The following is a 23,028-nucleotide window of genomic DNA, read 5'->3' on the forward strand; positions in this document are numbered from 1 at the left end:
ACGATGCCAAAAATGCATAATAGTATTTAATGAATAAGACAGTATCAAGATAATCAGCAAGCTCAGCATACACCAGTTAGGGTTGCAGTCAGTGTCTAAGCTCTCTTATTTACACATTTCTCTCTTCCTGTGGTTTTTTAAAGGAAACGGCACATTTAAAACTATATGTTTTGCTGAATGTATATAGACATGTGTTTAAATTTAATTTAATTTTTAGAAAAAGTCTTTAAACGGGTTATTCAATAATCAGTGTGGTTTTGTTGGTCTGCTTTGTTTCTTGCCTGGAGGAACTTAACTCCAGAGGAGCTGTTTGAAGTGTAGGTCAGCATAAACTGGGATAAAGCTGCCTCATAAGTGGATGCTTTGCACGCATTCATTATCTTTACCAGTAGGTGGAGCTGCCACGTTAGGTGCTGCATTTTTTTCACTTCTCCCCCTCCATTCCCCCACCCTTCACTCCCCCCTTCTCCTAATAAGCTGTTCTCTGATATATGTTGGGTACCATAGAGTGAGACTGAGAACAGGAAGCGGAGGCAGAATCAGAGAGGATTCTGGAAAGGTCTCTGTGTTTTCTTTTCCACTGAGAATACAGAAATTATAATTAATTACTAAAGCTTTGTGGATGGAAATCTGGACTATTTCAGAAGGAGACATATATTATCATATTATTTTTGGATGCTGGGCTTTGCAGTGATTTGTCATTCTCTTTCAATCAGGTAAGCTGGCAAAACATTTAATTGTACCGATAATAAATCTTGGCAATATGATCTTTCCCACATTTCGGAATCGGATTGTACCCTCTGGTTTGCTGTTAAGGTAGAGCCAAAGATGGAATGGGGAATTCAAAGCCATTTTGTACTGACTGATTGTGATGATGGTGTGATTTTTTTTCATTTTAACCTCGTTAAATCTGATATCTGGCCTCTTACTCTTAATGTGATGTTGTGATGCAGTAGTCTCACTTGCAAAATCTGATCATTTTATAATCAAGGTATACTAAATTAATTCCTAGCATTTTATAAAAGTGACCTTGTTTCCTAAGAAGAAAAATCTGGTGATATTCAGGCTCAGGAACAGCAGGTCTCATAAGATTCTAAGCATCTCAGATTCTGATGATCCAGGAATAAAATCTATGTGGCTTGTTACTGCTATTTTCAATATATATATGCTATTTGAAGAAATTCCCTTATTAGCTAGATTTTGTAAAAGATATATAAGGAAATATTTTCTTTCTGTGTCATTTTTTTTGCATGGTTGTGTGTCTCTGTATGAGAGAAGGGGCTCACCAACTGTTAATTAACCAGAGGTCCACACCGACGATACAGTTCACATTTTTTCTGTAACATTAGTGTTTACCTTAATATATGCTTCTTAATAGGACTGTTTGAAGAAATCAGCACAAGAATTATTACATTTCTTCATGTTATTGTCCATTTATCTATTGTCTCATTCATTGTTATCAGTAATAATTAAAGCCGTCAGTTATCAAAGGTAAAAGGAAAATATCTATTGAAGATCACTTTGATATGTGAATTCTTTTTTCAGTAGTGGTTCTACAGACACACGTTCACATTAAAACTATATATGTTATCATAGTATTAATTTGGAAATTATTTCCAAGAGAAAACAGTAGAAATTAAAAAATGACAAAAACCATACAGCAGAATAAGGAGCCCACTGTTTACAAATCACCACCTCAATCCATGTAAGAAAAAGAAAGCAGGATTAGGTCTCAGGTGGTACTCCAAATAGCAAGTGTGGCCTGTACCTGAAGTAGTGATATGAAAGAATGAAGTTTTTAATTTGTATTTTTTATGGTGCCAAATCAGTGTACCTGTAGTGTCCTTGTGTAACTTCAAAATAAATAAATAACAACAATGATGATGTTTGTTTTAAAAACATATCATGTTTGTGCTTTCATAATTGATTTGTCAAGAAAACAGTTTCAGAAGATGACTTTTTATCTCTAACAGTTTAATATGTAATTTTTGCTCTCTCGCACATCTCCATTTTGGGAGGAAAGATTGTTAAAGACTAGAATGTGAGCTGCTGCAGTAATCTGAAGCTTCATAGCACCTGTTAAACAGATATGTTGTTTATTAGGCCTTGATATTTATAGAAATTATGCTTGTGTTGTTAGCTTATGATTTTTCCCTCTAATGAGAAGGAGTTAAGAGTCCATACCGATTTTCTTCGCTGTGCCAATTAAGTTCAGTATTGTAAGGTTCTGTTTAGATGATACTAGATGCTAGCAGAGGTAGAGACTTTCATGTTTTCATTGGAGAACATGAAACAATTCCCTGTGCCCTATCAGATTCTGTCAGAGTGGTAGTTTGGTCATTTCCCTTCATTATGAGGTAACCTGGAGCGGGGAGGGATGAAGGGAAACGAGAAAGTATGGAAAGTATGGGGTTTTTAATCAATATGCTGATGACACATTTTGTGTTTTCACCTCTTTTTCTTCATCAGATAGCATTAGATGAGTTCACTTGTACCTTATGAAGATTAGGCATGGAGATAAATTTATTTGCCCTCGGAAGACTAAGGATTTTAGAAGCAAAAAGGATGGTGGGATTTAAGATGGAACTTTCTGACTGATGGTATCCATTTCCTTCTGCTACTCACGTTCTCAGCCCTATGTAATTTGTTATGTGTATGCTATGTATTAATTACGTTGCTGGAGTTCCACAACTTTTGATGGATCAGAGAATAGCAGATACTAAGAGAGTTCTTTGTGCAAGGCAAGAAAGTTGTGACCTTGTTCTCTAACATGCAAATCCTGGCCCTTTTTACCCATATGCTGTTCTTGCCATAAGGTGACAATGAAAAAATTGCTTGAACTCTGCTTGAGTTAAACCTAAGAGAACATAAATGCAAGTTTCTGATATTTGGTACTTTATTTGTTAAGATGATATATTTGTTGAACTCTGAAAATGACTATTGGAAGTAAGTTTCAGGAAATTACATTTACACTGTTCTTGATCAAAAAATTCTAGTTAGAAACTTAACTTTCAAAAGTCTAATTAGCGTTTTTTGCCACTCAGTGTAACTCTTCTATATTTTTTTACCTTATAGCTGTTAATCAGTAATATATACTGTTGCCATTTGGAGGGAATATTGTTTTTTCATCCTCACTTGAATAAATAAAAGGTTTAAAATATCATAATAAAATTGATGCTTACTAGTTCAGACTGCTTACAGAACAAATGTGTACACTCTGAGCTGTGGCTTCAGTGGGTCCATCAAATCTAGTGTCAATCATCATAAAATCCATCTATAGGAAACTGCATCCTCTTCATTGGAAAGCTACTGTTACTCATTACAGCTACTACTCCTGATTAATATCTCTGAAGCATATTGCCAATGGCATCTCTCCCTAAGTTTGGTATTGAGTCCCCTCCTATAGAACCTTGATATTGGAACTGGTATCTTACAACCAGTTCACCTGCTTTCATCAAAATTTTCTTTATGAACAAATGGAATCCCTAGTATATTACTGTGATAGTGTTATTGCTTGATTTTCCTTGTCTTATGGTGAGGTAAAGCAGAGGGATGAGGGATAAAAGCAGCTCAGGCAGGGACTGTATTACTTAAAAATATAAATATAGAGTAGGAGCACCATATGCTCTTGAGTAACCATAATGTAAGCATACTACCACTGTAATCCTAAACAGGAGTAAGCAAGTTAAATTCTAGGTCACAAAAGTATCTGGTCTCTCAGTTGTTCATTATCCATCCCAAAATTATTTCTTTCCATTACAAAGAAACCCCCAAACCAAAAGCAATAGCCAACCCACCCAAAAACTGTCATTTCAAATTGTTGCTAAACTTCAAAGTGGTCACCAGTCTTGGTAATGTCTTCCTACAAAAAATTACTGTTCACTTACTCTACCAACTAAGACACATCATGGAATGTGTTTTACAGTAAAAAAATGCAACTAAGTTAAAACTTAATTAAGCTTTTATGAGGCTCTTTCACTGTAAAAACCTTAAGGAAAAGGTTATTTATGCTCAGATTAATGATTTGTCTAGTTATTTGTTCTTTATTGTTATTGATCTCTTCTTACTGAGTAGTTTTACTTAGGCAAGTGTAATCATAGAGCTATCGTATGCACAGATCCCTTTTTCAACCTGGAATTGTTTTTCCTGCTACTTCTCTGGATTCCTGACTTGATCCATCAACTTCCTGGATGTCATATATCCTTATCAAATGATCACATTTTGAATATGTATGTATTGGCTGAGTAGTCCATATGCAGTGAGTCTGGCACATCCCAGGTATATCAACTACATACATGCTGTACTGTTGAGCTACCTGCTCAGCAAAGCTGATGTTTCACATACGTTGAAGTTACTACATTATGTATAGATCAGCTAAACAGCACATACAGCTGACTCCCTATGCCTGCACTGCATCAGGCACATCCTCATACTTCTTTGCAGGATTTCCTGAATGAAAGTATGAGGGACACTAGTAAATCTGAAAGGATATCACAGAGGCCAGTTATGGAAAATGGCTGAGAAGAGTATCAGTACTATTGGCTCTGTGATCCCCTTTACTATACCCCAGCAAAACCACTTAACAGGAAGATCTTGGGATAGAGATACATAGCAGGCAATTTCCATTTATAGATGATTTATGCTTAAATTAGACATTACTTCTTTAATATTAGGTCCTGCTTTTTGATATGAGAGGGGAGCAGTGTTTCTGACCTTTTAGCGTAATTTATTTTAAGAACAATGTGAAGTGAGAAACTTCCTTTATGTGTGTGTGTGAAATCTGGGGCTAGCATAAATTGTTGCATGGTCCACTTAACCATAAAATATTATTATTATGTATGATTACATATAGGTTTCTAAGAAGTTACAAGTTTGTATTCAAAATCACTACAGAAATGCAGATGAAGAATTAAAATGTGCAAGGAATAAAAGCAAATTAATTGTTCACAGGAAAAATAGTTCCTTTTATATAGGGCAACATGGCACTACATGGCCTGGCTACTGTATTCATTGAGAAAAAACTGCCATAATTTCTCATAAATCATGTCCTTCCACTGTCTGGTAGTCCTGGGATAGGAGTAGAAATTTCCTGAGCCCATGTAGCCTGAATTTGAGCCCACATGTCCCAAATTCTTGCCTATATTGTTTTGAGTATCCTGAAAAGTCTGCCCTTTCTTATGTGCTATTGTACTATCTTTTAATATTTGGACAGAGTGAGGAATTCCAAATATATTTTGGTTAAAAATATACTCTCCAACCAAACCAAAGTTCTTGGTCTAATTTTAAATATGTCCAAATAAGTTTTCAGATGTTAAAAAGAATGCACTTTGTTAGCAAACTCTCACTGCCTTTTCAAAAGCCTTTGGTACAAGAATATTTTTATCCCTTTTTATTCATATTTGAAATATATGTGTGGTGATCCTGGAAACCTGAAGGTGAGTTCACCTCTGTCCCACCTAAAAACACAGATATTTTTTTTTCTCAAATGCAGTTAACATGCTACCAACTTGATTTCCTTGGGCACTGAAATTTCTCTACAGTTACTACTGTTAAGAGCATTTACTTTTGAATGTATATGTGACTGCGCAGTGGTTAAGTAATAAGGATCAAGCTAGTAGAGTACAAAATTAGGATATTAACTCACAGGAATGAAGAAGCCCTATACATTTTAGAAAGCAAGACTTTTTTCACCACAGATAAATTGTTCTTATTTGAACAGATACTTGAGTGTGTTTTCCATTGAAAAGCACTCTTTAGAGGGAAAGAATTCCCTAAATCTAAACTGTGTCCAAAAATTCAAGTTTCCTGTGATAACTTTTATGTTACACAGAGAGAGCAAGCACATTTAAATGATGAGTGAAGGCATATGCCTAACTTGCACTCTTGCACCTGATCAAGGAACAAAGCAACTTCCACTTACCACAAACAGCTTTGAATCTTTTTTAAAAATTCTGTTTATTTTAACTTAAATCCCAATCATCTGTAAAACTTGTGTACGACAGATGAAAGCAAAAGTCCTAGGGTTTACAATAAGAATGGCAATCTATTTATAATGTTATATTAGGTCTGAATGGAATAAACTTGATGACAGAAATAAGTAGTTACTCTCAAAAGGGCCCAAGGGTCCAAGGTCAGATTGAACTGAAAGAGGGCAATCCTAATGTTTACTTTCATTCAGATGAAATGTCTGAAGAAAAGCCTGTCACTAATATTTAAGGCCAAAATGTTCATATGAAGAAGTCTGTCCTGAGACAGAAGTTTTGACCAAAAGCAATATAAAAAAAATTCAACTTGCCCTAGGAAGGGATTTCTTCCTAATGAGTGAAGTTGTAACTGAGTATTAAAGGAGTCTTTCTGAAAGGTTTTTGCTAACACCAGTTTAAGTTACTTGCCATGTATTTCCTACACATCAATTTGCTTTAGTTTGTGTTGTAAAAGGAAGAATACCAGAATTCTAGTAGCTGCTATAACACTAGCTATCATTCTGTAGTGTGTATTACTTAAAGCTATAGGCCTGTAATTAGTACAGTACTTTGTTAATATACTTAACATTACAAGAGAGACCTTTTAAAGAGGTGGTAGAACCTGTAACTCATAAGCTTTGCTCCTTTGGATTTTTTACATACAGGTAGTGACTAGATCAAAGTCATAATTCCATAATCCATTCGGAAAATATTCCAAACTTAGGGCTTGATTAAGTTGTATTAGGCACTTCCATGATGCCTGAATGAACGCCTTGAAGAAATCCATGTACATTTTTCATGTGCTGTGTTAAACCACAGGTATAAAGCACTCTATTTTCATGTTGACTTTTTGTGCATTTTCCTCCTTGTGTAGTAGCGATCACATTCAGCTGAGAATTGTGTGTAAGCCTCTCAGCCAGAAGTTCCAATTTTTTCCCTTTCAGTTTCCTAGACAACTGTCAAAGTCTAAATACAATCCATTAATCTTGTGCTATACAAAGTTTATTCTTTCATATTTTGTATTGGTTAGTTTCTGGGGCTTAGTAAGACTAGGAAAGTAAGTGTTCCAGCTGCATGATTCTTAATGATTCAGTTAATTTTCTGAATTTAGTTTGTTATTTCTTTTTTGGTTCATAAGCAATATTTTCTGTTGCAAATGCATTTTCATAAGTTCCCCTAGAAAAATTTAGAAAAGAGTATTACTTTACAAACAGACCTTTCTATTATTTTTACAAAGCAAAATTGATACTGCAATGTATTTAGATATTGCTAACTGATGTGTTATTGTGACTTCTTTAACACCTCCACAGTGGATACTGTTGTATGTTCCAGTGTTTCATTTGTCAACACATTTGAATTTTAATTTGAGTACAAAAAAATATTAGGAATTAGTTGAATCTAGGTCATGGGGAACACACAACAAATAATTCTGAATCTGGACAATTAATTTGGTGGATAACTCTGTTTCTTGTTAATCTAAAACCGGGTTAACATTTTTATAATCACTTAACACTTCAAATGTCCATATAGTGGCCCACGATGTCTGTTCATTGTCTGGCATCTGTCTCTAACACAAGATTTCACTTAGTTGAAACCATCACTGGCATATTGTCCTATAACAGTCTTTATAAGAGTATCTAATTTTGAATAAGCCCATGTCTTTTCTAAATCACATTTCGGATGGAATCACACATTTTGCCACGGGACAATGTGACAATAATATGCAACTATCTTTTCCAGCTCATTGAAAGGGAGCTCAAGTGCATGAGGATATAGTTTGAAAATTTTTTTGAAGCAATATCATGTCTCAGAATTTGAAGGATATTCTAACCAGTCTTAAAATAAATGCTGATGCCATGTAGGCAGAAGAGTTCAGGAAAGAGTCCCACAGGAAAGAAAAAATATAGTCTGTCCATCAGGAATTACTCTGACTAGGCCTGAGATTTTACCTATGATTCACTCTCAGAAGCTGAATCAGGATAATCTATCCCAAATAAAAATTATTTTGGTCAACATGATATCAGCCAAAATAATTTTCTGTTGTCACTTTCAGCTACAGCATAACTGTATAATCTGGACCTGCCTATGAAAATTTCTAGTCTTGAGGTGAGAACCAAAGACATTAGATTAAAAAAAACCCAAAGTATTTTTTTTAATGTATTCCATATATCTGCATTATACAGAAAAAAAATGCTAAAAACCACATGAGGTAAGTTATTAATAATTGAAATTCTGTAATGAAATTACTCTGACATGGCCTAGGCCTATTATAAATTCATGACAAAGGGCTCACAATTCTGCCAACCTCCTTCCTTCAGTTTTTGCTGTGACTACCATTGATACTACTATACTACCATGATGTATAGCATTAGTAGATACAAAGCTGCATCTCTTATCCATTGGAGATACAGCAAATACAAACATACATAGGATGTAATAAATAGGGAGATGGAGACTAGGTGACAGGGCTACATGTGAAAAAAGGTTCTTTGCCTTGTGTTCTAATTCAAAACACAGATTTATTGAAATTACCTGCACTCCTAGAGTTATTAACAATTTTCACATTAAAGAGGAATTCCTCAACACACATCAAAGATGAATTCCTCAACTTTTTGCAAACTGGCAAATATTTTAACAACTGGATAGAAGTTACACCCCCTCTTTTGAAAATAAATGTCATATGAATGATTAGTATTAGTGATTACTCTTTTATTAGGAAGCTATAGTATGCCTTTCATATTATTTTAAAACTTGCAAGCAACAGCACTTACACATTTTGCTTACTTGCACTGTATCTGACCATGAGATCAGATTTCAGCCACAACGCTACTTCAGAGACAGAATCCAGATGTACCCAATAGGCAAAGGGATGGGGAAATCCCCTACATACCCCCAGGTAAAGCTGCATTCAGTGGAAAATATGCATTGGTGGATAAGTATCATTGGTGGCAGTATGAGAGTCATGATCCCCTGAGGTTAGTACTGGAGACACAGCTTTCAGATGTCTTCAGTGGAGCCTCTCCAGTAGTGACTCACCACAGTAAGATGTGCTGAATCAGTGCCTTACTCAAAATGACCGGGACATTGAAAGAGTTTTCTGTTAGCAATCGTTGGAATGACTTAATGTTACATTATTAAACAAATAGAAGCTCTAATTGGGGTACCACTTATTGTATCTTTGGGAAAAATGTAATTCTAGATTAATAATAACTAGTACGAGGTAAAATCTAGGTTAGTTTTTGAAATATATTTTCTGTAGGAGTACTTGTAGATCTTCTATCTTTATAAATAAGAGCAGCAGTGCTGTAGTAGAAAGCTTTCCCTTTCTGTTTGCCCACCTTCTGTGTTCTCTTTGGCCCGATCTGTGTCTACAGATTTTCTTTGTCTACAGAGTTTCTACAGTGGCTGCTCATTCTCACTATATTTGGAGAAAAGTATTATTAAGGGTTGTTTAAGCAGGAGAAGAGACCTAAAAAAGAAGGATGTCTTCTTTTTCTTTTCTTCTCTAGGACTAAAACCAAAATAACAACAGTAAAAAAAGTACAAAAAGAGACAGAAATATATCTAGTTCAAATGAGAATACATGTCTCAAAGACATTTCATCTCAATCTCAATGGCTGAAGACTAAAGTTTGCAAGCTGTAAGTAGACTATTTAAATGTAATGAACTAGATACTCAGATTATTAAAGCTTTAAAGACTGAGGAAGCCATAGCCAACCTTTGCTCAGCTTTTGTAATGATGCAATCTTTAATTTGAAGAACATGGAAGAGAAATTTGTCTTTTTCTTCTATTACTTTGCTTGAGATGAATGAAAAATTTTGTCACACGAAGAAAAAACAACATTCTCTAAGGTAAATAACATGAAGAAGTATCCATATTTTCATGCAAATATAGACTGAATTAACTTCTATTCCTGGTTAAAGACAGTAAAGCCAGTGGGGAGTAATGATACACTGTGCAGTTCCCTAAGTGACAGATGAGAACACTCCTGTTTAGCCTGGGCACAGTTATCCCGTGTTTATAAAAGACTGCACTAGTCATGCAGTCATCTCAACAAGACCCATTTTTCCCTTTTAGCTAAAGCATGCAGAATAAATTGAATTTTTGAAACTCATATCACTTAAAGAATATTCTTAAATGTACTTTCAGTCTGTGCTAAGTTTTGTGGACTAACCCATGTTCCATCCTGCTTTTCATATGTCTCTTTGCTCTTAGGTTGGGAAAATGTGTCTATGTGGATATGTAGACTTTGTCTATTGCAATTAATTTTGAGAAGATTTGGACACAGCAACAAAGAATGAGAGAGTCTTGAAGAAACTTCAGTGTTGAAGAAGCTTCAGCTCCCAGGGAAAAACTTTTCTTACCAATTCCACTTTCTGCTAGAAATGCAGCCTTTTTGTTTTCCGGATAGCAAAAGATCCAGTGGCTAAATTCTGAGATCCGGCATTTCTTAGAAAAACAAAGGTAAGACTATCTTTTCTTCTCAGCCAGAAATAATGTTTCACTTCATAAGATGGCCATTTGATATAGCGCTATATATCCTCACTAAAATATCATTGGGAAAATTAAATGAACGTCTTTAATGAGGTGTAGCTGTAGAAATTTGTGTTACGTGTATTGTAACTATTTTCCATTAGAATGTAAGGATCTTTAACATTGGAAGGTATTTGAAAAATATTAAATACTGTATTCCAACTAGATTGATGTACTAAGAAAGACACCCTTCCTCTTCCTCTTCCTCTTCCATTGCCTATGGTTTTCATTTGGCCTTCTTCAGGTTTCTCCAATACTTCAAGTATTCACACTTCATCTCTTTTCACACCTTCTCAGAGGCAACTTATGGTGTTAAAGAAAATAGAAAGCAGGCCTGCATTTAAAGAATTCCTGGAGGTTTTGGTCAATTTTTATAAATAAATGGGTCAAACAATTTATTTTGGGGGTTCTACAACTTGCAGGTACGTATATGAGGAATCCAGGTTCATTTCTTTACATAACCTATCTATTTTTGATTACTCCAGTTTACTAGGTACCATGTATGTAAGAATCTTAATCCGCTATTTCCATTCCTAGGAAGGAGGAGAGAAGAAATAGGAACAAATTAATTCAAAAGCAAATGTTGAAGTGAGGTAGAAGGGGAAGAAAAGAGATGAGTGTGGAACAGCAGTGGGCACAAACAGGCAAATAAAGAGGGGGGAAAGACTATCCATAGCAATATCTTGGTGAGAGAGAGCAGCTTCCAAAGATATCCTCCAAAGAAACAGCTTCTGGATCTTTCAGACAGGTCTGAGATTGCTTGCCAGTCTGTAATCTAATCTGTTTTGAGTGTTTTCCCATCTGCCTAGTCTTTCACCAGTCAGATTGAACCTCATGTATTATATTCTACCCAGATTTCCAAACTCTTACAGTACTTTCTTTTGTTGAGATTGGGGTTCTTAAGATTTAGTTAACATGCTTTCACACTTTATTGCAAGTCATTACTGAGGATATTAAATAAAATTGCATGTAACATCCCTGAAGCACCACATTAGTCTTAATTCATTAGTATTAATTCATTAGTATTTCCTGTATTTACTGTTCTTCAGTCAGGTTTCAGCCAATGTGAATGACCAATTCATACTCAGCCACTTATCACTACCCCATTCTAAATCCTTTTAAAGTAAGGTTTTATTAAGGAAATATTATTTCTGTTCCATACCATTATTAGTTGATTTCATATTCTCATAATAAGTAAGTATTTTGTCTTCTGTGATTTATTAATTTTATTAACAAATACTTGGTGGTGATTTCATTATTTTTATTTTCATTTAGTTACATAACAGTAGTGCCTATAGGCTACTGAGGCTGACTGTACAAATCCAGACAAAAATTATAGTCATTGCTACAGATAAATTATATTCTAAGGAAAATGACACAACATACGAATGATAAATGTTGGAAGGAATGGAAAAAAGGAAAACAAATCCTACATATTAGTCAGTTAGGACCTGTAACCACAAATTATCATAGTTCAAATTAGTAGATTACACTTTAAAGAAGAGGCAGGTTCTGGGCAGGTGCTAAATGCTGGAGGCTGTTTTCAGCTTTGAGGAAGTCACTCCTTTCCTTGAAAACACCTACTTTTGTGGAACTGACATTCAGGGATTCCTTGGCTTAGGAGCCATGGATAGTTTTGACTGGATATCTCTTCAGATATCTCAATTAACTCTGCATTGCATTGCATTTACCACTTTGGATTACAGCAGTGACATTTTGGGGCTTTTTTTGTCTTTTTGGAGTTCTGTTTCTTATTCAAATATTTTTAAAGTAGTAAACAATAGTGTCAAGATGCCAGGAGAAACAAGGTAAATGTCAGTTATGAAAACATAATAATCTATAACAGTAAAAAAATACTTCAAAGCACTTCAGCAGATAAGGGGATAGGTTTTTCTTTGTGAAACTAGCCTCTGTGCACAAAAGCCATGAGAAATTCCAATAAAAATATTTCATTTTAGATCAACTTCACAACCAACTAATATTTACCCATCCCCTTTCTTTTTTTAGGATAAATTGAATGCAGCATTACCCAATTTGGAATTTGATCAGAGCATAGTAATTTAAACATAACTTATCTTCACTTCCAGTGTCCTGATTTCAGCTGGGATAGAGTTAATTGTCTTCCTAGTAGCTGGTACAGTGCTATGTTTTTGAGTTCAGTATGTGAAGAATGTTGATAACACTGATGTTTTCAGTTGTTGCTAAGTAATGTTTAGTCTAAAGTCAAGGATTTTTCAGCTTCTCATGCCCAGCCAGCGAGAAAGCTGGAGGGGCACAAGAAGTTGGCACAGGACACAGCCAGGGCAGCTGACCCAAACTGGCCAACAGGGTATTCCATACCATGGGACGTCCCATCTAGTATAGGAACTGGGGGGAGTGGGGGGGGGGGGATCGCCGCCTGGGGACTAGCTGGGCTTCGATCGGCAGGTGGTGAGCACTGTGCATCATTTGTACATTCCAATCCTTTCATTATTGCTGTTGTCATTTTATTAGTGTTATCATTACCATTATTAGTTTCTTCTTTTCTGTTCTATTAAACCGTTCTTATCTCAACCCACGAGTTTTACTTCTTTTCCCGATTTTCTCTCCCATCCCAGTGGGCGGGGGGGGGGGGGGGGGGCAGCAATGAGTGACTGGCTGCGTGGTGCTTAGTTGCTGGCTGGGGTTAAACCATGACATCCAGAAAACTAATACCTGAATTTTGCAAAACAACTTCCCAAATACTAAGAGAGGCGGTTAAGATGACTCATTTCTTCTGACTCTTCCTGCATACACTCCCTCTGCACTTCTTTCCTCCTCAGGACAGTGGTAGTTTGAGTTGAGGTAATTTTCTGATGACATCAGCACAGAACAGCTACACTTTTTACTTCTAAAGCTGCAGAAAATAATCTGTTGCTGATGCTGAATTGGTGCCACTAGCCGTGTTGTTTCTGTCTCTCCTACCATGGGAGCCCCACATTTTTGATTTGGAGAAGCTTCTTTACTGGCCTAATGTGAGACAGTTAGTCTCACTAACACTACTGATTTAGAGCAGAGTTTTTAATCCAGGTTTTAGCATCTGAGAGGCTATTGCTGTGCTTGGCAAAGAGGAAGGTATTATTCCCAAATTACAGCCTCTCAAATAAAAGATTAGCATAAGAAAATTATGGTAGTTGGTCATTTTACAGATTCCATTTGCTATCCTTGCACTTACTCCAACCCTAATCAGACTCATGTTTGTGTGCCAGTGTTTCAGTTTTAATGGAATGAAAATCTCAGTAGTCAGCTTTTTCAAGGTTTTAGCAGGAAAATCATTCAAATGCCAGTGCTCTAAAAGCAAAAAAAACATCCCATAAGGAACACTGCAAGGTTTGCTATTTCTCCACCTTGAAAATTTTGAAGGGTGTATCTGGACTGCTTCATGCAGAATGCAAATAACCTGTTATATAACCTGATGATTTTAATAAATGATCATAGTGTCCACCTGGTTCTTACACCAATACTTTCACTTTTACCATTTGCCTAATTTAAGATATCATAAAAATAGATGCCTTCAGGCCACTTCTGGCTTTTTCAGAGACACACAAAAATTAATTTGACATCATTAGCACAGATATTTCACTTACTTTCTAAGTCATCTTCTGTGTAAATGGTGAGAAGGTAATTATATTCAAAAATAAAATTTAACAAGTTATCCATGGACATAATATAATTAACTGAAATATGCATAAAATTAAGAACATATGGATACTGTTTATTGCTCAGTTTTATTATTTAAAGAAAGGGACGGAAGGAAAACTGGAAAAGGATTTATGGAATGCAATCCCCAAATACAACTAAATGGATTTATTTGGCAAAAGCATGTCCTTAATAAATCGGAGCTTATTTTTTCTAATGAAATCTATTGAATTGTAGAGACCATTATACATAGGTATCTAGGCCCAAATTGTATTTCAAATACTTGAAGTTCTTTTTGCTGAACAGTATCATGTACTGAGGGTCCTGGACCACATGTATTTTTGAGACTATTCCTTTAAAGATTGTTTTTTTTAATGAAAGCTATTCTGAAATGACTAGATATACAGAATTCTTTGTCTGAATTCTGCCCAGTATCATTCATGTCCTGGCAGTTTAGTTACCGGATAACAAGCAATTTTAAAACTAGTGAAGGAAGAAGAGGGAAGCTATCACTAACAAACAAGTGGTTCATAGTTCAAGGATTGCTAAGAGCTTGTTCAGGGCTCAGTGCATGGAACAGAATTACTTTTTTTTCATTGTTCTATTAAACTACTACATGTGTAGCAACAGTAATCAAACACATATTTCTGTGTTGATCTATTAAGCTCTGTAATCTGAATGAAAACACTTGGGGCATATTTAGTACAGGAAAAACCTTCTTGTGTAATAGCAGCCGCCAGGAAAGATATAACTGCACTAGACAGTAGTGGAGTCAGGAGTCAAGTAATGTTTCCAAATTGTCAAGAAAACTTTTTTAAAGCATGTTTAATGATTGTCTGAGAAACACAGTGAAATCCCAAGTCTGCTAATATTACTTTTCCCAGTCATTCATTGGCCCCTTTGTGGACTTCTAGCAATACAAATACATATATTTCTAGTGAGGACAATGTATTTTGTTATAGCATTCATAACCGTAGGTGTTAACAGATGAAAAGCAGCCTAACCAAATGCACTGAACTATAAAGAGAAGACAGACCCACTGGTGACTCTGGGAGGGTGCACCTTTTAAGACTAGTTTCACAGAAAAGGCACCTAGGTCAACAACTTGAATCACAGACCTGCCTAAAATGTGGAATAAAGGAATCAATTATTCAGAAAGACCAAAGGGAAACCTCAAACATCTTCTTAGTTTATTAATCCTGGATGGCCAGAAGCAATAATCAAGGGAGTGTGGACTGTATCCAGATAATGCGTGTGCTTTTAAGTCTCAAATAAAGGACAATTTTTGAGTTTAGCATCCTTATAATTGGGAGTTGCATTAATAAAAAACAGGTCTCAGCAAAGGCTTCCATCTTGTACAAACTACAAATTAGTAGCAGAAGTTTCAGTATAGCAACATGTGATAAGGTTGCCTGCTGGAGACTCCGGCTGGCTTAACAATTTATTTTTCAATTTATACTGCATCAGTACCTCCAGCCCCTCCAGGATCTCTGTGCTTCTACACATTACATTAACTCATCATTCTCCAGGCTCTTCCTTGAGAAAAGCTTTCTCCATGTCTACATTACAGTATATTTTATTTATGAATTTATGGTCAGGTACCTCAGTTCTTGTCTTGTGTTACTTAGATGCTTGGTGCTATAATCTAGACTGACTAAATTATTTCAGTGATCTCAGTGTTGATTGTACACACTGATGCTGTGCTGTGAACCCATGCCAGAGACAAAGACGTGAGGTGGCACAGGAGCAGGTTTACCCACCATGTCATTGTATTGGTAATTCAGATTTAGGAATATGCTATTTAATGTCTTTCCTCCAGTTTTCTATTGTAGATTCTTCAAGCACTTTTTAACATCCCTCTCTACCTTCGTACAGGATTTGAATTTTTGAGGGTCATTTGAAAAGAAATCAATTTTTTCATAAGATCATTACTATAGCACTTTGTGTGTGTGCATGTGTGCAATTTCTACAAACTGCTCCAGACAGGCAAGAAGCTTTAGGAGCAAGACTATTGAATGAATAAGAATGAATACAATATTATGTTTCAAATCTAGATGTGGCAACTCCAGAATATAGATGTTGCACATTCATAAGGTAATGTAGGGAAGGCTACATGGCTTCATGTACAGAAGACACAATGAGAACTCATTTCAGGCACTGAAACTTAAGAATTGGTTTTCATAGTTAGAATTATTACCACACTATGCCACAAACTTTTGCAAAGTAGACATCAGATAAAGCTATCATTTCCTTCTTGATGCCACTGCTCCTTAAGCAGATCTGCCTGTCTTCTGCCATTCCCTCCCTCCAGCCATTCAACCCTCTCCACTGTGCTGTACAGTGCATCAGTTTAAGTAACTGGTCCTGCTGCAGAAGGACTTGGAAGACAGAAAAGAACATTACTTTCAGCCGATGCAATGCTAGGCTTTGTAAAGACACCTATTGTACAGTGGAGAGTTTGGTGCAGAGGGTAAGAAAAAGCAGCAGGGACTACATCATCCAGCACTGGCACCAAAGACATTCATAGGGAACCAGAGTCTTAGATTTCAAACTAGTTTTAGTCTGAAATAATATTATGACACTTGCCTTGCAAAAAATCAGGAACTGCATTCTTTTCCCACATAGTCTTGATCATACATCCTGTTTCCTTTTACTTAAAAGGCTTGTGGTTTTGATTCACAGCTCACAGACAGTCAATAAATGCAACCTATCCTGCTTTGGTATCTAACATTAACCTTCAGCACAGTAAACTGTCAGTAAGAAAGAATTATGTTTGTTCCTCCCATAATTCAGTTGCTGTCATTTAAACAGCATTAATCGTACGAACACTTCTTTTTTGGTTAATGAAAGCATTTACGTTTGTAAAGTCGGATTACTGATACTTGAAAAAATATGGGAAGACAAAATGTATTAATGTAAAATATAGGCTTAAAATTTTCAAGAGTACTTCATAGAATGTGCATTTATACTTCTGTTAAAAAAAGATGTAGTTAAAACACTTGTATCAGTATTTTGCTCTAACTGGGAGAGTCTAAGGACACAGGCAAAGCAGTGTTTGTGGGCAGAAGTAGTGTCTTTTTCTAGACCAACAGGAAAAAGGTGAAAAATAATTTATAAAATATCTAAATAAATTCTGAGCAGTTGCTTTTAACTTTCATTCAGCCTTGAAATATGCTGCTTCTATTTCAGGCCTGGGGAGGGTTTCTGAGCAAATGTTTTTTTTTCTGTTGGTATGTCCTGGTTTCAGCTGGGATAGAGTTAATTGTCTTCCTAGTAGCTGGTACAGTGCTATGTTTTGAGTTCAGTATGTGAAGAATGTTGATAACACTGATGTTTTCAGTTGTTGCTAAGTAGTGTTTAGACTAAAGTCAAGGATTTTTCAGCTTCTCATGCCCAGCCAGTGAGAAAGCTGGAGGGGCACAAGAAGTTGGCACAGGACACAGCCAGGGCAGCTGACCCAAACTGGCCAACAGGGTATTCCATACCATGGGACGTCCCATCTAGTATAGGAACTGGGAAGTGGGGGCGGGGAATTGCCGCTCGGGGACTAGCTGGGTGCCGGTCGGCGGGTGGTGAGCAATTGCACTGCGCATCATTTGTACATTCCGATCCTTTCATTATTGCTGTTGTCATTTTATTAGTGTTATCATTATCATTATTAGTTTCTTCTTTTCTGTTCTATTAAACCGTTCTTATCTCAACCCACGAGTTTTACTTCTTTTCCCGATTTTCTCCCCCATCCCACTGGGTGGGGGGGGAGTGAGTGAGCGGCTGCGTGGTGCTTAGTTGCTGGCTGGGGTTCAACCATGACATGGTACAATCTAGTTTTCCTAAATTATCTAATTTTCTTTTATAGGTCATTCCTATGCAAGAGGCTAAAAGTAATTAAATCTGCAGGATGAAAACATGGCACAGGCACTGCTGGTACCACCAGGACCTGAAAGCTTCCGCTATTTTACTAGAGATTCTCTCGCAGCTATTGAAAAGCGTTCTGCAGAAGAAAAAGCTAAAAAGCCCAAGCAAGAACATGCAGATGATGATGATGAAAATGGTCCAAAACCAAACAGTGACTTGGAGGCAGGAAAGACACTGCCATTTATTTACGGTGACATACCTCCAGGAATGGTGTCTGAACCTTTGGAAGACCTGGACCCATATTATATCAATAAAAAAGTGAGTGAGTAATCTTTTGCACAAAATAGAATATAGTTTTCTATACTAGAAAAGCTTAATCACAAGATATGAGGTTAGAGCCATGAAGCCACTAAATACACAGAAACATCCTTTCATTTAACAGAACTGATTTATGCTCTTCTATATTGTGACTCCTTCAGGTTCCATTGAGTTACTTGTTACTGACTTCATTGTAAGGAAGATACAGCTTCCTGAGCTTGCCTGAACTTGAGAACATGACTGAATTTTCCTCATTTCCATATAGCAGGAAGACCAGATGTGACAAACGAGGTGTTCCAAGCATGGTTTTGCAGTGGAGACAGTTGTAGATAACCAGGTAGAATCCATCCAAGTTAGTGATATAAAGGGCTGTAACCATATTCTTTGTTTCTGTTACAGCTATGTAACACATGTAAACATATATCTATATATGTATGTATAAAATATATCTATCTATATATGTAGCATATAGACACTCTGTGTAAATCTTGGGTCATATAAAACTACCACAATGAAAACTGTTGCTTGAGGTGCTTGGAATTGCTATGATAGATCTCTGCTGCACAGCTGTCAATTAGAAGCCTGTGGCAGACACCACAGAAAAGCTAGTTTTGATGAAGGAATTGAAAAACAATAGCTTTGTTGTTCTGAAGACTAACTGAGAGTTTTCATATGGAAAGACCAGAGCAAAGAGTTATGATTTGTGAGAGTAAAGTGCCTGAGATACATGTGTGAGGCTACAACACAACTGGACCATTAATAGCATAGTTGTGCTCCATGAAGAAAGGAAACCCCTAAAAGAGGAGTACTTCCCCTTCCGATTTGCACACTCATACAAAGTCCTCATTTTCACATGATCCGCAAGCCAGGGACTTGGAGATAGAAAGGCTAGTTCAAACAGATCCATTCAAGTAAAAAGTTTGCCCCTCGACCTCTTTAAAAGTCAGGATCTGCAGCAGAGTATATGGTCTTTGGTCTTGTAGCAATGATGCATACAGTCTGGAAACAGACTACCATTATATGACTTAAGAGAAAGACATGTAACAAACAAGTATATCTCAGTAGCTGGGATCAGTTGTAGACTGTGTTAAACTCCTCCAGAATCTGAAATAGTCCAGCCTGGGAATGGTTAAAAATACCTTATGTACTGCACAAGTTACTGAAAGGTACAGCTGACAGTAAGAGCAGGTTCTCCTCTGTACCCTCTATCTGCTTATTTCTGCACACTCCTTTAGCAGGATCAAGATGTTCTCTCAGTTCCTGACAGACCTGCGAAGTGTTGTGGGTAAGGAGAGTGAAGGAAGGTAAAGCTGTGGATGATAACCCTAAATTAAAAAATGCAGAAGGTGTTTTATGGACAAGTGCTTGGGATTATCTTTTCCTGTCTCTCTGAAACAGAGAAGGAAACGGACAGAGTTGCTCTGATGATGGCTTGAAGCATTCCAGGCTGCCATCGAGATAAGAAACTTGGTGTTGAGCAACTACAAAAAAATGAAGACATAAAATATTTCAAGCTATAAAGAAACTTACTTTGTTTGTTAGGAAAAAATCACGCCAATAGCACTCTCCATTTAGTGGCTATATTTGTGGTTCGCAAAACTGTTTTTAAAATTATGGCTTCAGTAATAGGAACGGGAAAGCAGAATCCATATGTAATTGCATAACCTAACAGTTGCCAAAGTTAAATAAACAGTGCTGTAGATAATATTTCCTTTGTATGGGTTTGGTTATATCAACAGTTCCATGCAGATTCTTACTTACAATATAATTGTGTACACAAAGCCCTTTTCTTGATTAGCTGCAAAAAAATTCAGGAACAAAGTTGCATAAATAAGTTCATGAATAAAGTTTTCTAAACAAGTCTTCTACAAATGAAGTATCGGAAAACCTGAGAAGTATTGAAGTATACTTTCTAACCTCCAATGATCAGAAAAAATAGTAAATTTTTGGGGGACAAAAGTGTAAAAACTCAGACTACTGATGGACTTGTTCATCTATAAGAGTAATTAGTAAGCTGCAGAATCTGTTGTCACAGGTGACATCTGTATTTAGGTTACGTACCAGCCTAATGTCCTTGACAGAAAACACATGGACATCTTAAATGATGAACTAGAATGTCATCCCTCCTCCAGTTTATAGCAGAAACTACTCTTAATCATCAACTTGCCAATGCAGAGAAAATCATAGGTGAATTGTAGTCTGTCTTCAGGCCCTGCTGCAGCAGTGACCTTGGGACAGGCAACATCTTTCCAGCATTTCTAGCTGGGTGAAGGACTGTAGGGCAGAGAGAAATGCCAATGAGCGTGAGTCCGTTCTCTGTCATCCTCAGTGCTACGCTTGATGTTATTTGGTGAACAGGCACCGGCAACACTCCTTTACCTATTTTCTTTCCCACTGTAGAGAGGTTTGCTTTCTCTCCCGGAGAAGGCAGACCAGATAGGAAGTAAAGGCCATGGAGAGGGCAGCATTCTTCTGATTACAGCCAAGTTTTTACAGAGAATGGAAATCAACATGGAGAACAGTGATACTATATAGCTCTGCTGAGAGTGTAACAAAGACTCTATTATGGTAACACAAAGCAGAGCCATTACCGTCGACAAAGAGCAAAAGGAATGAAGAATAGTCATGTCCTGAAGAAATTTCAAGCAGCACCAAAGATGCCAGTAAACCTCACACACGAATACACTTGGAATAAAAACAATAACGCTTAGGTGATGACCGCAAACAGGAACAGAATGTAATGAACATGAACCGTAGGTTTATCAGGTCAAATTTTAAAAGATAATAACTACCTAAATTTGGTGTTTACATATAGGGAAAATAAGAGCATATTGTTAAAAATGAAAACAGCATTTTTTTGAATAAAAGATTTGTCATTATAGGATGCCAAATTCTGGTGCACGTTTGTCTCAGACTGCTCAGAATGATGACAGCTGGCAATTTATTAATCCCTTTTATTTTTTTCACAGATACATTTTTAGAAAATACATATAATTTATATTGGTAGTATTTAAAAATATAAAATGAAAGCAAAATTATTTTAAAATTATGGTTAATTGTTTAGTGACAGGTGTTTGTCCTTGTCAACATATATATGTGTATATAATTCTGTCAAGTATTTGTTCCCAACACCAACTGGCATTTTGAATTGTCCTTTTGCTGTTTTGGTTTTGTTTGTGTTTGCTCACAAGGTAGAGTGTATTTAATTAATTTGAAACTCTAACTTTAATCAAAGACTTCGTTAGAAATAAAACTGAAAATACTTTAGTGATGGAATGCTGCATTTTGCTAATATTGATAAACTGACATTGGTGCTGATAATTCCCACTGGTTTTAACAACATCAGAATTCAGTCCACATGCTGAATTCAGCAAATTGGAGAATTTGCTGTGGAAGGCTTAACCCACTGTATTCATAGAAATCAGTTGTTTTCCTACCACAGGTACACAGTAGAATGGAACTTGAACCTCACAGGCAGAGAATGGAATCCTTTAGAAGGAGGTAAAGATTTATGTAGTCAACACTGTATTTTAACTTTGTATTTCTTTTTTGCAGACTTTCATAGTATTGAATAAGGGAAAGGCAATTTTCCGATTCAGTGCCACATCTGCCTTGTACATTTTAACTCCTTTTAATCCCATCAGAAAAATTGCTATCAAGATTTTGGTACATTCATATCCTTTTTTCTTAATGTTGATTTAAGGGTTGCCATTTAAAACTATTGAATTACTGAAATAATACTTTTCATATGGATATACAAATTATGTCCATGTGGGTGTACTATGCTAACTAAACATATGGTGATATTGCTGCTTTTTAAGTATGATCAGATGTGAATTGCAGTATGATCTTCATTCCTACCGAGAGAATTCTCTACTGAACCACCTAAAGCTGTCAGAGTTTAAGTATCAGGCTTTATATACAAAAGGAGACCTGATCCCATACTAAGCCTTGCAGCTAAGGCCAAATTAGTAACAAACCATTGCACTTGAACATATCTAAGGTCACACTTTCACCAAGACCAGTAGCGCTATTCATGAACAAGACTCACTTAGCAAGGACAAAAGAGCATGGGTAAAGAGCTGCTTTTTCAGGCATACTTTTTCAGCTTTGTGTTTTCAGCATTGGGGTAGGTGTCCTACAAAAGATCCAGGTCAGAATAAAGGAGAATATCTTCGAATGTATTTCAATTATGTCCAAAGAACAACTTGGGCGTAAACAACCAACCTCTTCCTAAAAATCTTTTAGAATGATCCCCTCTGGCTTCAATTAGTAATTATGTTTGGGTACTCATTTCATATTTTTACAGACTTAAGGATGTGTTTAAGTTTCATTTAAATCCTAAACCTGCCATAATTATAAAAGTAGTGCATTGTTTTATAGTAAGTGCACCATAACATGCCAGATGGCATACGATTCAAAATAGATAAAATTATGTGCAAAGCTTTATTTTTGGATTTTATTTAGAATGTCACTTTATTTTTACATATTTTTATATACTTAATATTTTTAATTATTTCAGTGTTATAAAACTGTCATACTTTGTTGACTTACATGCCTTGACTATAATCTACATTATTCAGCATGCTTATCATGTGCACTATTTTGACCAACTGTGTATTTATGACCATGAGTAACCCTCCAGACTGGACAAAGAATGTAGAGTAAGTTAAACATTTTTACTTCTTTATTGTTACGTCT

The 23,028-nt window shown here is 36.2% G+C and overlaps 1 protein-coding gene across 4 annotated transcripts in view; it reads left to right on the plus strand.

Moving 5' to 3' along the window:
• Window positions 1-514: 514 nt before the first annotated feature.
• Window positions 515-23,028, plus strand: part of LOC115343414 (sodium channel protein type 2 subunit alpha-like) — a 78,732-nt gene continuing 56,218 nt past the window's right edge. For 2 of the 4 annotated variants that reach the window (XM_030019346.2, XM_030019350.2), the window contains exons 1-5: window positions 515-716; window positions 10,180-10,428; window positions 18,011-18,327; window positions 21,883-22,001; window positions 22,902-22,991. In XM_030019346.2, the coding sequence (XP_029875206.1) occupies window positions 18,061-18,327; window positions 21,883-22,001; window positions 22,902-22,991 (476 nt within the window). In that variant the 5' untranslated portion in view covers window positions 515-716; window positions 10,180-10,428; window positions 18,011-18,060. Of the gene's footprint in view, window positions 717-2,583; window positions 2,601-9,472; window positions 9,604-10,179; window positions 10,429-18,010; window positions 18,328-21,882; window positions 22,002-22,901; window positions 22,992-23,028 lie in introns of those variants that run through there. The other 2 variants (XM_030019347.2, XM_030019348.2) reach the window with 2 other exon arrangements.

The sequence above is a fragment of the Aquila chrysaetos genome, chromosome 6 (assembly GCF_900496995.4).
Source record: "Aquila chrysaetos chrysaetos chromosome 6, bAquChr1.4, whole genome shotgun sequence".
Classification (NCBI taxonomy): domain Eukaryota; kingdom Metazoa; phylum Chordata; class Aves; order Accipitriformes; family Accipitridae; genus Aquila; species Aquila chrysaetos.